This window comes from Furipterus horrens, unplaced genomic scaffold (assembly GCF_987537825.1).
Source record: "Furipterus horrens unplaced genomic scaffold, mFurHor1.1.pri manual_scaffold_4, whole genome shotgun sequence".
NCBI classification, from domain to species: domain Eukaryota; kingdom Metazoa; phylum Chordata; class Mammalia; order Chiroptera; family Furipteridae; genus Furipterus; species Furipterus horrens.
Window position 1 is genome coordinate 189455544 of NW_028327174.1, and position 16472 is coordinate 189472015.

Consider the following 16472-nt stretch of genomic DNA (forward strand, 5'->3'; position numbering starts at 1 on the left):
AGTCAGACACTGTAATCCTGGTTCCAAGCTTGTGGGGACTGGGGCTACATTATAAATGGGGAGGTTAATATTGAAAAGGTACAAATAATGCCAGACATTGACACTGGGGACGTCCAGGGAAATAAGAGACAGTATTGCCTTCAGAGTTACTTACCAACCCCTACATCTTAATGGAGTCTGATGTATTCAGAATAGCAATGAAGAAACAACTATACTCTATGACAAATTTTTTAAAAATTCCTCCTTCCACTACTCAAGTCTCAACAGTAGTCTAGTGATGGTACCTCCCCTTGGGCAGTCTGCGTGTCTGCTCCTTTATTTATGTGGCATCCTCTTTCCAAAAATCAATTTGAATTTAATTCTACTGTCAACAGCCTGACATACCTTGTCATGCTTTTTCCAGCATTATTTCCCCATACTTGAACTCTTGACTGTCACAAGACCCTTTGAGAGCTCTTTTTTAACCCCAGGAGAAACCCAAATTTGGAGAAGTTACTAGACTTGTTCCAGGTCATCCAGAAAGGTCGTCATGTACTACAATGACTATATAATTGTAACTTTAGGTCATTCTGTGATTTGCATGGGCCCACAGTGCACACTAAAATCTAGAAGTTGCCACATTAACACATATTGGTGATGATGTTGTAATTCTTGCTCTATTCTTTCCAAACATAATATTGTTCAAGTCACTCCTCACATCAGTTCTATGGTTTTCATGGCTAAAAAGTGGAGCCAAACTACACAGTCTAATGAAATACCGCCTGTACCTAGAACATTGCGGCTGCTACAACTTATGAAATGGAGGCGATTTGTCTTTATTTAATTGTGCTTCAAGTGTAAGACAAACCACAGGGCTGTCGGTGAGCTGTGTGTATATTCTGCTCAATGCGGTCAGTTGTATTATTTATCAACTGTGGTTTTGATCTTCCAAGAAGAAAGTGAGGTGGTGGCAAAAGACAGCTGTGGGCCCTGGAACTATTGTGAAAGCAATGATTTGACATGATAGTCACATTACTGTTCTAGTGCTTTTCATACACCACCCCACTTCAATTGTTGCTTCTTCTTGTCACGGTATTCTTCTTGTTTAATGGCTTCCCTGAAGATAGGTAAATTCTGAAACCCGAGGGCTATCAAAATAGGAATTATGGTACACCAAGTAATGATCTTGTGACTGACCATTCCACTGTGTGTGTGTGTGTGTGTGTGTGTGTGTGTGTGTACCTACTATGTGCAGGCACAGTGCTAGATGCTGGGAGTACAACAATGAACATTTCACAAGATAGGTATGATTCTGCCCTCATGGAATTTTTTGTAGGTAGGTAAGTAGCTAGTTAGATAATCACTTTATGGGGAGGTTCAAGGTGCTAAGGAAACACAGAGAATGGGTGCTTGACTTATTAGGGGTCAGAGTCACTTCTAGTTTGCATCCTGAAGGATGAGTCATGTTTACCAAGTGAGGGTAGCTGAGCTTGCCAGGAACCAGGTGTTCTGACACTTTGCCTTCTGCCCCAGCCATTGCTTTCAAAAAAGCAAATGAGCAAAATAGGAGCTGAGTAGTTCCTAGTAGTTTTTAGTAAAAGGTATTCATTTTAAATGAATGTCCTTTATTCTGAGATAATTTTATTCTTTCCTTGGGAATACTACTGAAGGACCCCTTATTTTATTATATGAGAAACATCATGAATGGTGTTGGGGGAGGGAGGTCATTTTCAAATGCTTTATTTAGTTGTCAGGTTGAGAATTGCTACTTCCACCTCAATTTTTAAAAAGGATCCAAAGGTCTAAGAACCTCTCCTTTGGCCCAACTTGCACCTAAGAATCTACGCCTTCCTCTGCTCGCATCCACATCCTCGGGATTCTCAGTGCCACCATCTCCTTGTCTCACTGTGGTCCTCTCCAGCAGTGAGCTGCAGACCAGTGATTTTCCTAAGAGTCAACCTCCCAGTGACTCAGCAGAGGGCACAATCCCAGGTGACAGCTCTCCTGCTGGGCCAAAAGTTTCGGACAGCAACGGGAGGAGGGGAGCACTGACGTATAGAACCTGAGACTGGTAGAGGAGAACTACCCAGCAGACCCAGTCAGAACCCAGACCCATCATTTCACCTCCTCTCCCTACCCACCCACCCCCACCCTCAGCATTGAATTCTTCTCCGTGCATAAATGCCTCTGCCACTTAGAGAGTCTCAGATTATTTCCACCGGCCACTGCCAGAGCTTCTTCTCCACTTTCTTCTCCCCTCTAGTCCATCTTGCACATTCCCCCAGGAAGGAAAGAAGAGGCCTTTGGAAAACATGAACCAAATAATTTCTATCTTCCATAAAATCTGCGAGGGTCTGCTGAGGGCTTCTAGGCTACTCCAGCCTCCGTAACCTGGTGTACAAGAGCCTTCCTGGTGTGGCCCTACACTGACCCCTCCAGCCGCATCTGTTGGAGTCGCTCCCATGTCCCCAACTTTGCAACCACACCAGAGGCCTTGCAGGATCTCTTGGCTTCCTGGAACTTCTGCCATTTTTCCTGTCGGCCAGACTTGGTCCAACATCCCATCAGTGTTTCTTTTTCACGTGAAAACCTCACTGATATCTCATCCACCTTCAGCAAGGGATCCTTCCATCACGTTCAGCACCCCTTCTATCGTAACCCGTATCATAAGAGAAGATAAGAGGCTAGTGGTGTAGAGCCAGCAGACCCTGTATCTCACCTCTGACACCTAGGAGTGGGAGGGGGAGCTTTGGAAAAATGGTGTCACCTCACTGAGCCCTGGTTTCTTCCCCTGAAAATTGGGGATGGTCAGACCTAATACACAGGGTTTTTATAAAGCTTCAAAAAAAAGAAAAAAAAAGAAAAGAAAAAGATTTAGAAAGTACTACAATTGCAGTGTGCGGTAAATTCCCGAAATGATAGGTTTTATTAGTATTATCACGTTATGTTGTGATCATTTGATTATTTGTTTCACTTCCTTCATAAAGCTGCTAACTCTGTGATAGTAAAAATTATTTCTCTTTTCTATTTGCATGCCCAGTTTCTAGCAGGAAACATGGTATATGATAGAATCTCATCAAATGCTTGTGACTGAGAGAGGAAAAGACTGAATGAGTGACGTGCAGGCAGGAAGGGAGTTAGGGAGGAAAGAGATAGGCAGGGAGGGTGGGAAGGAAGAGGAGAGTAAAGTGACAATGACTTATTCAACAAACAAATGAAAGAATACTCGATCTTTTTCAGTTGATCTCTGATTGGCACTGTTACATTTTTCTTACAGTGTGTGTGTGTCATGCTTCTACACAAAAGCTATTATTTTGGAAACCAATCATTCAGGATTCCAAGAATTTAATAAACTCTCCAAGCACGTTTTTTTCCCCCTTTGCCTCTCCTTACAGACAAGAGAGGCTAAAATATTTAAGCATTTCTGACAATGAAACTAAGCAGGAGAATAAAGTCCAAATCATTAGGGCCCCTGGGATAAAAGTACAAAATCCAGTTTTTAGAACTGGTCACAGCTTGGAGTGAGCTTGTAATTTGGAACAAGGGATATGGATGCAATAAACATTCTGAGGTTTATCTTGCTTTAATGACTTGTCTTGAGTGGCTTTGATCTTTACGTTTGATAATCACTTTCAAATGGTCTAGTGTGTTCTGAAAGTGGAGTAGTGGGTCACGGGCTAGAGATCTTCCTTGGGAATGACAGGCTGCAATCAGAATTTGGAAACAGGCGAAGCGCTATGCGTCGTAGAAACAGGGCGACTGCCGGCGAGGAAGAGAAACACATTGGCCCAGTGATAGGAGCCAGGGTTGTTCACTGATGGAAGAAGGATTCAACAGGCCTTGGGAGCTCAGGCCTGCTTTCTCTAGCTCTATGAGTAAGCTCAAAAGAGAATTAGGCACCTTGGGGCCTTTTCAAGGGTTTAGGACTCTTCTAGACACTTTCTTAGGCATTGCTTCCTTGAATTTTTATATTCTTTCTAGGTTGAATTTGATCATTACCATTTTACAGATGAGGACATTAAGGTTCAGGGAGGTTAAATCACTTCTCCAAGGTCACACTGCCCCTTTGATAGGAAAGGGGGGATTTGAACCCTAGTCTGTCTGTCTCTTAAGATGTAGCTTTTTTCTCTAGCACTCTGTGCCTTTTCCCTTAACCTGAAAGAATTGTCGCCAGCCTCCAGCTTGGAAGTGGCCCACTCTCTGAAAATTGAAGACATCAGCACATGGCTGGCACCATCCTTGTAACCCACCTGCACTTTTCAAGTGCCCAGGGAACAGAACTTTGGCAATGACACTTCTCAAAGATCTCCTCGGCTCTCACTTTGCAGCGGGGAATCAGTTTGCTTTTAATGGGAATAGAGCCTGAGACTGCTCAGTCTTGATCTGGGCTCACTGTTGAGCCCTACCTCTGACCAACTATCTTTAAAATGGGAGGGGCCGTGTATTATGTTTCTTGAGTTGGAAAAACTCAAGTCTTCCATGATTCATTTGAGGGATTTGTTGTTGTTTTTCTGCATTCTGAATGTAGTTCTCTTTTGCTTCTTTTTCAATAAAACAGGCCCTGACAGCTCTCTCATTGAGATTATTACAGAGTTGTACCATCTCAGGCCAGTGCATTTAGGAAATATGTTGTTGGCACTCACCAGCGAGTGAGATGCATAAAGAAAATATTCTAATGACAGTTGAGTTGAGAGAGCTTTGATCTTTCTCCAGAACTGCTCTCATGGCTTTGAAATGCAGTTCTGGCAGAGGGGCACAGTCTGGGTGCCTTGGCACTCTGGGACTGGGCCCCTTGAAACTGACATTCCAGGGGCCCTGCAACCTTCCCAGTAGGATCCAGGTGCACGGGCTGTGCAGGAAGAAAGGGGACACCGAGATACCTCTCTCAAGAGGCAGCTCAGGGAGAGGATCCAAGTTTGGGGGACTTTCCAATTTAGCCCAACATTTCCCAAACTGTGTTGGTTATGCTGTCATTTGGTTTCTGGCAAAGGCAGAGGAAGGGTGGGGGAAGGGATTATGGTCAAATATCTTTGGGAACACTTCATACACTATCTGCCCAACTCTCACTTTGCATATTAAAGGCTCTGAAAATTCTTGTAATTAAAAATTATATGTATTTAACCTTGTTTAACGGAGCATGTCCTCAATCCGTTTGACTCGGAAACTTTTTTCCTTTGAGTATGGATCTGCTTCTTGTGGGTTTAGCCTTCTATAGACTGTGATTTGAAAAACACTGAGCTAATTCATGAGCTCACTGAACAGATGGAAAGCCTGAGCTGCAGACCAGGCACTGAAGTGTGGTAGGACCAGGCCAGAAATTCAGGCAATGCAGGTTCCACGCAGAAGCCACAATCCCTCCCATGCTGGACTTCCAAAGCCATGCTCCTTTGCAGGGAACTCTGTCCCCCAAAGGAAGTGATGACTTTAGTAATGGGTACAAAAGTGCTGCCCTGCAGCCTAGTGAATAGAGGTTTGTGGTTGGACCCTTCTAGGACCCTTGGGCAAGTTACTGCATTTCCCTGAGCCCTGGGATTGGCAGTTTGTCCTGCTGTTTTGCGGTGTAAGAGAGAGGTGCTCAGTAACTACCAAGCAATGGTAGCTCTCTCCCCTGAAGGCAAGTTTTAGGGCACACAAACATGATAAAGACTTGGCCCCACCTGCTTGAAGCTCACAGCCTGATGGGGAAGACAGGTGCTCACATAGTGAAGATAACACAAAGTAGGGAGATAATATAATCACCAGAATCAAAAGTGAGGGAAGGTTCTAAGAAGGGAGAAATCATTTTCAGCTCAAGATGATGATGATGATTTGGTGTTCCTAATCATCACTGTAATAATAATAATAATAATAATAATAATAATAATAATAATAATAATAATGCAATAAAAATAGCCAAGGCTAATTAATGCGTACCTTGTATGGGTCAGGCCCTGTGCGAGGAACTTTCTCAGCATTGCCTCTAGTCCTTATGACACCTCTTTCAGGTGGACATCATTATCCCATTTTTCAGGTGTGGGTGGTCCTGAGCAGATCTGTGGAGTACAGCACATTAAGCTGAACTTGAGGTGGAGGGTGAGATTTTAGATGGCTGAGAGATTCAGGAAGAGAGATCATGGGGCAGAAGAGGGGATAATGGGTATGCTTAAGGAACGCACATAACCGGGGAAAACCAGAAGTTCTCAGGTGAGGAAATCATGCGAACTTGAGTGGAAGGGCGTAGGAGAAAGAGGAAGGTTGAGTGATGGGGAAGAGCTACCGAGAGCCAAGCCTGGGAGAGCCACCCAGAGGCTGACTGTCAGTTTGGGTGTTTTCCCAGGAGAAAATAGGAGATGGGCATCTGGAAGGGAGTCCCTGCTGGGACCATGCTGAGCTGTCTCATTGAATGCTGCTGGTACCCATCCCTGTGAGCTAAGTGACTCAGAGAGCTAAAGCCACCATGGACATAGGTCTGTCCATCCCATTCTGAGTAGTACTGCCTTATAAAATTAAGAAATACAGAGTTTGGGATTTGGATTGATTTTGGGGGGGGGTCGTAACCTTTTTCTTAAATAATAAATCTGACCGATTTATCTTATACACACAAGGCCAAAAAGAAAGGCAAGTGGTCCCAAGCAAGCCCTCGTCCTTTTCTCATCATCCATGTCTCTAGACTTCCTTGGTCCTGCTCTGTTTTATCTTCTGTGATTTCCCCTCCATCCATTGATGACCAAAAAGAATAAATATGATAGTATCTTAAGGAGATGGGAGGAAGGAGGTAGATGCCCACATGAACTCTAGTCACCAAGATTTTCCCATGATGCATTTGGTAGACACCCAACGTGGCTCTGAATAGTTGGAAAGACCTTAGCCTGCAGAGGAAAACTTTCAGCCACAGAGCTCTTTTCCTTTGTGTGGGTCCCCGCAAAAGAGACAGAGAGGAGAGAGGCCAGTGGGGCCAGGAGCCAGGATGGATACTGTGGATTTTTTCTCTTTTGGGAAAGAGAGGCTTCTCAAAGTATGGAGGGAAAAAGAAAAGCCCACATACTAGCAGGGGAAGGGCTCCAACATCCCACATCTCTGCCTTGGGCCAGAATGAATACCACCCCCTGAAAAGATTGCTTCTGTAATTACAACTGAATAAACAACCAATTAAAATGTCTCCCCTGGCCCTACCCCACCCTTTTCTTCCTCTACTGAAGCGTTTTCAGCCTAGAGCGATGGGGCAAAGAGGTGACTTTCTCTAACAACATTTGCATTCTGTGCCCGAGAGAACACTTGATGGAAATGGACAAACCAATTAGAAAATAATAAATAGTGTGGAAAGGGCTGATCCAAGAAAACCTCAGCTCCTCTGTGTTTTCATTCTCCTCCCACACATTGTTTCCCTTTTCGCCATGGCCCTGAATGTGCTTGGAAAGGAGGGTGAGGTTGTGGGAAGCGCTGGCCACATCTAGAGTTACACTTGGCTGTGTCCTTCTGTGATCTCTGAACCCCTGTTACTTCATCTATAAGATGGGGGTAAATAATAGGATAGTAAACACTTATTCAGGTTTTCTATATGACAGGTGTTATACTAAGCCTTTTACTCTTCTTTTATTAATGTCCCAAATCCTCTAAGCAACTCTATGAGGTGGGTACTGTTATTACTTTTGTTTTGTGAATGAAGTAATTGGGGTGCAGGAAGTTAAGTAAATTGCTCAGGGTGACCCACATATCAAGTGGAAGAGCTGGATTCAAACCCAGGGCTCTCACTTGAGAACGAGCCATCTTACCCACTCTGTGGCATCGAATACTGCACAGAGACAGGATAGCGTGTGTACCTGGCATCTAGCGAGTGATTAATCAGTGTTGGTTTTCCTTCTCTGATCACAGGACAGACCAGTTTGGACTCCTTAGGAAGCTTCTAGTCTAAGTAGCTGAAGATGGAATCTTGGGGGAGAAGAGGGCATAGCAGCAAGTCGTTGAGTCAGTATCTGGCCTGGTGTGGCTGTCTTCAAAATTAGTCACTTCAACCAAGTTCTGGTCAATGTAGATACAACCTCTCTTAGCCCTGCTTGTATCTCTGATTCATGTTAACTTGTTTTATTGAAAAGCCATAAAAATTATGGTTATGTGAATATTGGTCTCCTGAACTCTTAAAGACATGCGTAGATAGGAAGACACTCAAGGTCTAGGACATACCCGATTCCCGTTGGAGTAGAGGTGTAGGTTTGTGATCCACAGAAATGCTCTGTGTAGCTCCTAGGGTCGTCGTCGTCAGCAGCCGTCCGTCTCGAGAGACGATGGTGTAGCTTCTTAAGAGTCTATCTGCACCGCCGAGAATGGCTGTGCAGTCCGACTCGGGAGTGACACGGTATCTGTCTCCTCCCGTGTTGAATCGACATCTTGCGATGACGCTGGAGTGTCCTCTCCAGTGAAGCTGAAGCTACAGAGCCTGGGCAGGGTGATATGGAGGGTCTGCTGTTGCCCATGCAGCAGACCCCCCCTCTCTTCGCAGCTGAAGGGTCCAAGGGAAAGACGGAGTCAATACAGCTTGGCTTCAGGTGCGCCGCAGGAGTTGCCGGTGTTGACTACAACGTCAAACCGCCTTAGGGACTCCGGCTCCGGATTTTCTGTAGGGGTTTACTCCCTTAGCCTTTCCCCTGAAGAGGTATGCCGCAAGGCAGCGGAGGTTTTTTGGAGTCAGAGTTTTCCTTCTCTGATGTGCCCTGACTGGAAGATCGAACCAGCAACACTTAGCTCGCAGGCCGACGCTCAATCCACTGAGCCAAACCAGCCAGGGGTACTAGGGTACTGATCAGTAAACTGAGCTCTCATAGGTAGACACTGCTGAAACCAAGACTAAATATTTTAGCTTTTCTCTTTTCCAGTGTAAATTCACTCCATCCATCCACATTTACTGAATTCTTCTCAGGTGTCGTTCCCCTGTGCTGAGGACTTGTTAAAGAGATGAATAAGGCACACTCCCTGCCCTCCAGGGAGCCACAAAGAGTGGTAGACATAGACAGGTGAAATGATTATTGGAATGGTATTAGAATGCATACTAATAGGAGGTGGATGAGTACAAAGACAAGAAAGAGGGTAGAGGTGACATGGAAATCAAGGAAGTCTTCCTGGAGGAGAGGTATCAGAATGGACTCTGGATTTGTTCATCAGGGGGTAAAAATTGGGGAGTAGAGTCCCTGACAAAGGAGACAGCATGAGTAAAGGCACTGGGGCTAATGCTTCATGGTGGGTGCTTCCAGGGCACACTGGGAAATTCAAGAAAAGGAACAGAGAGAGATGAGGCTCACAGTGAAGACAAGTTCTTGCAAGGCATGCTGGGAATCTTGGACATTACTCTTTCATATATGGAGGCCCTTCTATGACTCAGAGGGAAAGACAAGGGAGCCATCCTCGTGTGTTCTACATGCTAGGCTCTTTGCCAGCCCCCTATGGAGAGACAACATTATGAAAAAGGAAAACATTATTAACTGACCGTGTGACTAGCAAGGTATGAAGGTCCTTTAAGCCTCTGTTTTCTCCTCTAGAAAATGGAGATAATAATACTGCGTCCCTCAGTGTAAATAAATCAATTAAAGGAGATTATCCATGTAAAGTCAGGCCACATAGAAGGGCCCAGAAAACATTAAGTATCATTATTCATAGGCTTTATCTCACCTACTGTATCCAGCTGACTGCCTGCTTACTTATTTATGTTTTTTATTCATGTATTCATTGATGCATTTTCAAACTTCCTCAAGAAATGATTATTAGCTGCTTTCAAAATCCCTAAAATACATGATGACAGACATAAAATAGGAGCTGAAAGAAGCATGGGCAGGGAGCGGTATGCCTCTCTCAGTTTAGGAAGTGAGCCCTTGAATAACATGCTTGTGAATGATCCAAAGCTTTAGCGTTTCTGACCCAATGCAAGAGTCTCACTCTGCAAGGGAAGAGTTCTTAGGTATTGAGCACCCAGGACATGCCAGTCTCTTTCCAAAGACCATCTCTTTTTCTCTCCAATGTGTGTTTGTTCCATGTGTTAAAGAGTTGACAGTTGTACTATAGGGAGTTAATTCATGTTCCAGATATGTCAGACTACCATGACAGCGACCTCAAGTACAATACCCTCCTCTAGTCTGTTTTTACAGACAAAAAATAGAGGCTTACAGAATGGAGAATCATATACTACAGGAGGCAGCATGATGCCCCAATCAAAGGAGTATAGGTTTCCAAGCTAGACGAAGTTGTCCTTAAACTTAGTTCTGCAACTTTGGACAACCTGTTTAATAACATTAGGTCACATGTTGCTTATCTTGAAGACCACGTAACAATGATTTGTGTAGAGATGGTAGAGAGATGCAAAGAAGGCTTCCTAGTACAGCCCTGTATTTACCAAATGAATGGTCCAATGTGCATAGCGAATAAGGAAGAAAGAAGCCAAGACTAGAAAGTATGTTCTCTCTTCCATGGTCTGTGTTCTTGATCTATACTCACATTATGTGACCCTGTCACCAGTCAATACAGCAGGGTCCTGAGGGACACACATCATCTTGAGGTAAATCTAGGTTCTGAACTGAACTCCACTCTTTGTAAGCTGAGGAAACTTATCAAGTCCCTTAAACTCATAAAAATGGAATTTTCTTATCTATAACATAGGATTATATCACTTAAATATCGGGAGAAGTCAATGAGCTGATGTTTATAAGGTGCTTAGTGAAGTACTTGATACGTAGTAGCTCTTAGTTAACGAGTAGTACCTGTTATGTGAAGACGACTTTTGTGGATGGTGATGACAGTCAAGGTTCTTTTTCTGTTACAGAGCATACTTGGATATCAACGAACTGAAGAGCATTCTTAGACTGGATGGGACAACACACCTCAATATCTTCTTCGCAAACTCCTCAGAGGAGGAACTGGCAGGAGTAGCCACTTGGCCATGGGACAAGGAGGCCCTGTTGCCCTTAGGTGAGAGTCAGAAACGTCTTCAGGAGGGAGTTGGATTCGTACAGGAATCCATCTCCTCGTGATGATGATGATGATGATGATGATGATGATGAAAATGGCGATCACAACCTTGATGGTGGTGGCGGTATGGGGATGGAGAGCAATCTACTTATTTATCACTTTTTAATTCATGAAACTCTTCAGCATTCCTGATCTCATTGCAGCCACCAAGAAATGCTCCGAAGAAAATGACACAATATTATTAACACTGTTTTAGCAATGGGGAAACTGAGATTTAGAGAGCGAGTGGGGCTTATTCAAGGTCACACACAAGCAGGTGGCAGAGTCATATTTTGAATTTGAATTTAGAACTCTGTCCATAGATTCTTAGTTTATACAAACATTTTCTCAGCCTGGTAACCACATAGTGATGCCACAGCCAAACATGGGCTGGCTTGAAACATACCAAAGAAGCAAGAGAAAGTGCATTTGTAAGGACTCCTTGTTTTTTCATGTCCTACCCACCAACACCGGGGAATCTCTCACATTCAGATGATGCATATCCATAAACAAGACATGTGTTTATACAAATCAGTCACCAAAGTCAGAAATGACAATAGTTTATGAACCAGGCCCTGCAAGCATTGTAGCCATTTAATTTTATTTTTCCATGTTCTCTTCCAGTCCACAGATACGTGCAGACATGCATTTTTTAACTTGTGCGTATTTGAAATAATTGCATAGATGCAATTTTGTGCTTTTTTTTCACCTAATATTATGCTATCTACATTTTTCCATGCTGCAGCAGTCTTCTTAAGTACTTCCCAACCAACTTTTTCCATTTAACGTCGTAAGAGGAGAGCATCTTACATGGTTATTTCCATCTCTCTAAGGATGAGATTTGCAATGGCCACATAATATTCCACGGAGTGAGGGCATTACAGTTTATTTAACCATTTTCGATTTGGCAGAATGTTTTCATTATCTGCACCAATGAATAGTGATGACTCAGTGAGTACCTCATCGGAGAATGCTTAGCCGAGTGGCAGCGCTGGGCATTTCCTCCGGCTGACTGGTCCCCAGTGATAGACCCAGAGTCCAGTAGCTGCCAAACATCTACGATATCTTGGAGACAAAGGACTCTGCAACTTCAGATGATGAAATTGTATGGAATCAAACTCTAGACTTAGTTTGCTCCAGACAGCTTTCATTTCACAGCTGTTTCTAAGAGAATGAAACCAGTGTGTGTTTGCATGTGTACATGTGTATTGTTATGCAAATAGATAGATGCAAAGGTAACTATGTAGTGGTTCTCAGCTTGAGGATGGGGAGATATTATCTCTTAGGAGATACTTGGCAATGTCTAGAAATATTTTTGTTACAAATGGGGGGATGCTGCGGGCATCTAGTGAATAGAGGCCAGGGATACTGCTAAATCTCCTGCAATATCCACGAAAAGGAGTTATCTAGCACAGAATGCTAATAGTGCTGAGACCGAAAAATGCTTAGATGTATTTTGGATGGGTAGATGGATAGACGGACAGACAGTCATAGACAGATATGGGTTGGGCCGAAGAGAGAGTGCTGCTTAGGCAAACTTAGGGATAATTAGCTTATATCACGTGCCTCATATGATGTATGGGAATCGTGCCGGTCCAGCGTCCAAATCCATGGTTGTTCTCAGCTGTGACTTGACTTAGTAGTATGGCCCCAGGCACGTCTCTTTCCCTTGGCAGATCTCAGTTTCTTCAGATTTTAAATGAACAGGTTACACTAGATGGCCTCCAAGGACCCTTCTCAGTACAGAAATGTCATACTATTAGAACATTAACTGAAAAGGCCATGAGTAGAGTCTTAGAAGGGTTGAGCAACGTGCCTCTAAAGTTAGAGAAAAATACTCCTGATAATTCCACGAATTTCAGAGACTGGCTCAGGACCAGGACCGCAAAAAGCTATAAATCCATAGCATGTTATAGTATTGCAGGATGATGTCAGGCTCAAGCTATTTCACCTTTTAAGAGAAGCAATGAAACAGGACTCGGGCTCTGTGCTGTTGCTCCGTGAAAAGGGCTGAGTGGGGAGGGAATGAGGTAAAACCAACAGAGCCATCCTGGACATTAAGTCTGCAATCCTGTCCTTATCCCTGAAAATACCTGGGGTTCCTCCCCCGATTCCCTCAATGTCAGAGCTTCAGGGAGAGACAGAACCATCGCCACTATTGTGGCTGTTTATTTAAAACTTACCGGAGATGCAAAGTCACTTTCCCAAGATCACACAGCTAATCTGAAGCAAATTGAGGCTTGCATCCCATGTCAGGCTGACTCCAGCTGCCCCATCTCTCCATCCTAAGAGCTACTGATCATAAGCAATTTTTCTGCAGTCACCCCAATCAAACCCAATATATATATATTTACCCTCTTTTTCTCCTGTTACGCCATGATCCCTGGAAAAAGTCTTGGTTGAGAAGGGGATTATGTTTTATATTATGATTGACAGAAAATAATTGAGAGAGATTTCCTGTCTCAGTTTTTCTTCCTCCCTGCCTCTGCCTGCCCCCTCTCACATAGACACGTGTATACACACGCACACCCACACACCCTCTAATACATCTTTATCTTTGTGCTAGAAGAAGGCTCTGAGCGGTTCAGAATTAATAGACGCCGTGAGCCCCATGACAGAGCGAGCTCACCCTCCTGGCAGTTCAGTCCGAGATAAAACTCCCTGCGTGCCAGCTCCAGGCTTGCCAGGACAAATCAGCAAGGTTCTGCTCTCTTACCATTCTTTTATAAGACGCTGCTCTGCACTTCAAGTTACTACTGACAGGCAGCTCAGACCTAAATTTTAATGTTCCCTTAGACACACATAGATTTTAAAGTTTAAATGGCTTTCTGCTAGCCTTTGTGTCTTTCTACAGTGCCTAAAATGATGCTGTTCATTGATTCTGCTGAGATCTGTTCCATTGGTCTCCCCAAGCAAAGCAATGCTCTGTCTTCTAAGACACGCCATTTGGACTATTCCTTCTCAAACTAGAATGTACAGACAAGTCATCCGGGGCTCTTGTTAAAATTCAGATTCTGATTCTGTAGGTCATGGTCGGGGCCTGAAAATCTGCATTTCGAATCACCTTCCCGGTGATGCTCATGCTGTTTAATAGTAAGCTGTATTTTGAGTAACACGTAGTTAGACAGTAAGCAAGGCCCTCATTGTATGTCCAACGCTATGCTAACGGCTTACCCATGGTTAGACCTGGCCGAACTTCTTTTGTTGGGTCAGCATTCAGCAAATATTGAACACACATTTAAGGAGATGCCATATTTCGGGCCCTGAGGTAGGCACTTGCAGTATAACTCAGATAAAGAACCCTAGCTTTGGAGCCCAAGGATCACGGTTCAAATTTCAACTCCACACCAACTCTTGATCATGAGCCAGTCACTTCACTTCTCTGTGAATCAGCGCCAGTCTCATTGGGTTGTGAATGGCTGTGATTATACACACAAGAAACGTTCAGCACAGTGCCTGAGCAGACATAATAATGCTCAAGAAATACTGGCTTTATGACCACTGTCATAATAGTAAGTGCAGCATGGTACAGACCTTCACGCGTGTCCACTCTCAGAGACTATAGAGATGAAGGAATGGGATTCAGAGGTGGTAATTAACTTGCTCAGTGTCCCAGAGTTGGTGACGGCAAAATGAGAATGGAAGCCAAGGTGTTTGACCTTCAGGGCTTCGCTTAAACAGAAGTGTGTAGAATGTTTATCAACCAGGGCGTGACTTACTTTCTAAGGAAGAAGTTGCAGCAGAAATGTTTACTGGCCCAGAAACCAAAGTCCTTGAATGCTAATCATGCTACTTCTTTTAAGTAGTTTGAAATTACTTTGGGTAAGTTGCCCCACTCCTTTAGATACTAATGTTTCCATCTGAAAATGAAGGGATCGCGTATAATGACCTGTGAGACTCCTTACTACTGAATCAGTGATTCATATTACAAGTCATAACAGCTCCCAGGGCAGCAGAGTCATAGGGTGGAGAAGCCTGTGGTTACTTTGGACAGCACCCCATTTATTGAGGGATTTCTGAACCAGGAAGCAAAGCGTCCAGCTTGCCTAATGCTCTGGTTTTCCCCTTGCAGGTGGAATTGTCCTGAACCCATCTTTCTACGGCATTCCTGGGCATACCCACACCATGATCCATGAGATTGGGCACAGCCTGGGCCTCTACCACATCTTCCGAGGCATCTCAGAAATCCAGTCTTGCAGTGACCCCTGCATGGAGACCGAGCCCTCCTTTGAGACTGGAGACCTCTGCAGCGACACCAACCCAGCCCCAAAATACAAGTTCTGCGGTGACCCGGGGCCAGGAAATGACACCTGTGGCTTTCATAGCTTCTTCGACACTCCTTACAACAACTTCATGAGCTACGCAGGTAGGGTTGTACTCTCTGCAGGGTGCATGGCACTGGGTGTCAGACAGGAGGTCCCATCCCGACTCACGGTCGCTTTGGGCACACTGCTTACTGATGCTCACATATCTTGTTCCGAACAAAGTCTTCATCCCTAATGATCAGAACATTTCTCCTTCTCTGAGGACCTCAGTGACTGTGGATGATGTTGCATCTGAAAGGTCCTCAGGAAGAACACACACCAGGAAGCTGACCAGGGCTGTAGTCAGGAAACCTGAGTGGAAGGCCTGGCTCTGCCACTAGGTCACCTAATACCTTTCAATCTTATCACATCCTCCCTCTTTTCTCAAGAAAATGGGCTCTTTAGACTCTTTATCTCCAAGAATCCTCTTGGTTTTGCAGCTGTATTTTTCTCAACTGGTGGTTTGGTGAACTTTTAAAAAAAATCATGAAACTCTCAGACTCTCGTTTGCTGTTTCATTACCAAGAAAAGAATGATTACGTGAGATCAATACATCCTTTTTCTAACTGCTATCAAAGCCCTTTCTGTCCTGTCAGTAACAGTATTAAGGATTCATTCATTGGATTCTAGGATGCCCTGCACGTCTTTCTAGCGTATATCAAGGCCATGTCTAGCCCTTATAGCATCTGCTAGCCACTTAGAACAGGATACCCCTTCCTCAGAGCCATTGCAGCCCTCACGGCTGGCCCAGTAAGCAAAAGCCCTTGTGGAAAGCAAGATCTACAAAATTCTATTATAATATTCAGTGTAGGTGTCTCTTTGTCCCACTAGAACTAGGGAGTTCTGTGGATACCGAGATTGCCTCTGAGCCTTCGCTGTGTTCCTAGTACCTAGAACCAGGCCTGCACGCTTAATAAATGTTTCTCGGGAAGAAAGGGAAGGAGGGGGTCAGGGACAAAAGAAAATGAATAAATTCTCCTATAATAAGTCTGTAAAATTGATTCTCATCAGTAACAGAATGTCTACTTAAATAAAAATATATTGTCTGTAAAGGATTTTATTATACCCCATCTCATTTCATTCTAACCCAGATTCTCAGAGGTAGGAAGTATCCACATGTTACAGATGACGGTACTGGGATTTTCTGAACCTTTTTTGCCCCAGGTCACTCATCTGGCTCCAGGCATTTATTTTTTCTCCTCCATCGGTGCCACTCTTCAC

General features: G+C 44.1%; 1 protein-coding gene across 1 annotated transcript in view; it reads left to right on the forward strand.

Moving 5' to 3' along the window:
• Positions 1-16472, forward strand: part of PAPPA (pappalysin 1) — a 217196-nt gene that overhangs the window by 41703 nt on the left and 159021 nt on the right. Inside the window, 2 exon segments of the mRNA XM_090274633.1 lie at positions 10763-10908; positions 15020-15313. Coding sequence (XP_090130759.1) covers positions 10763-10908; positions 15020-15313 — 440 coding nt within the window.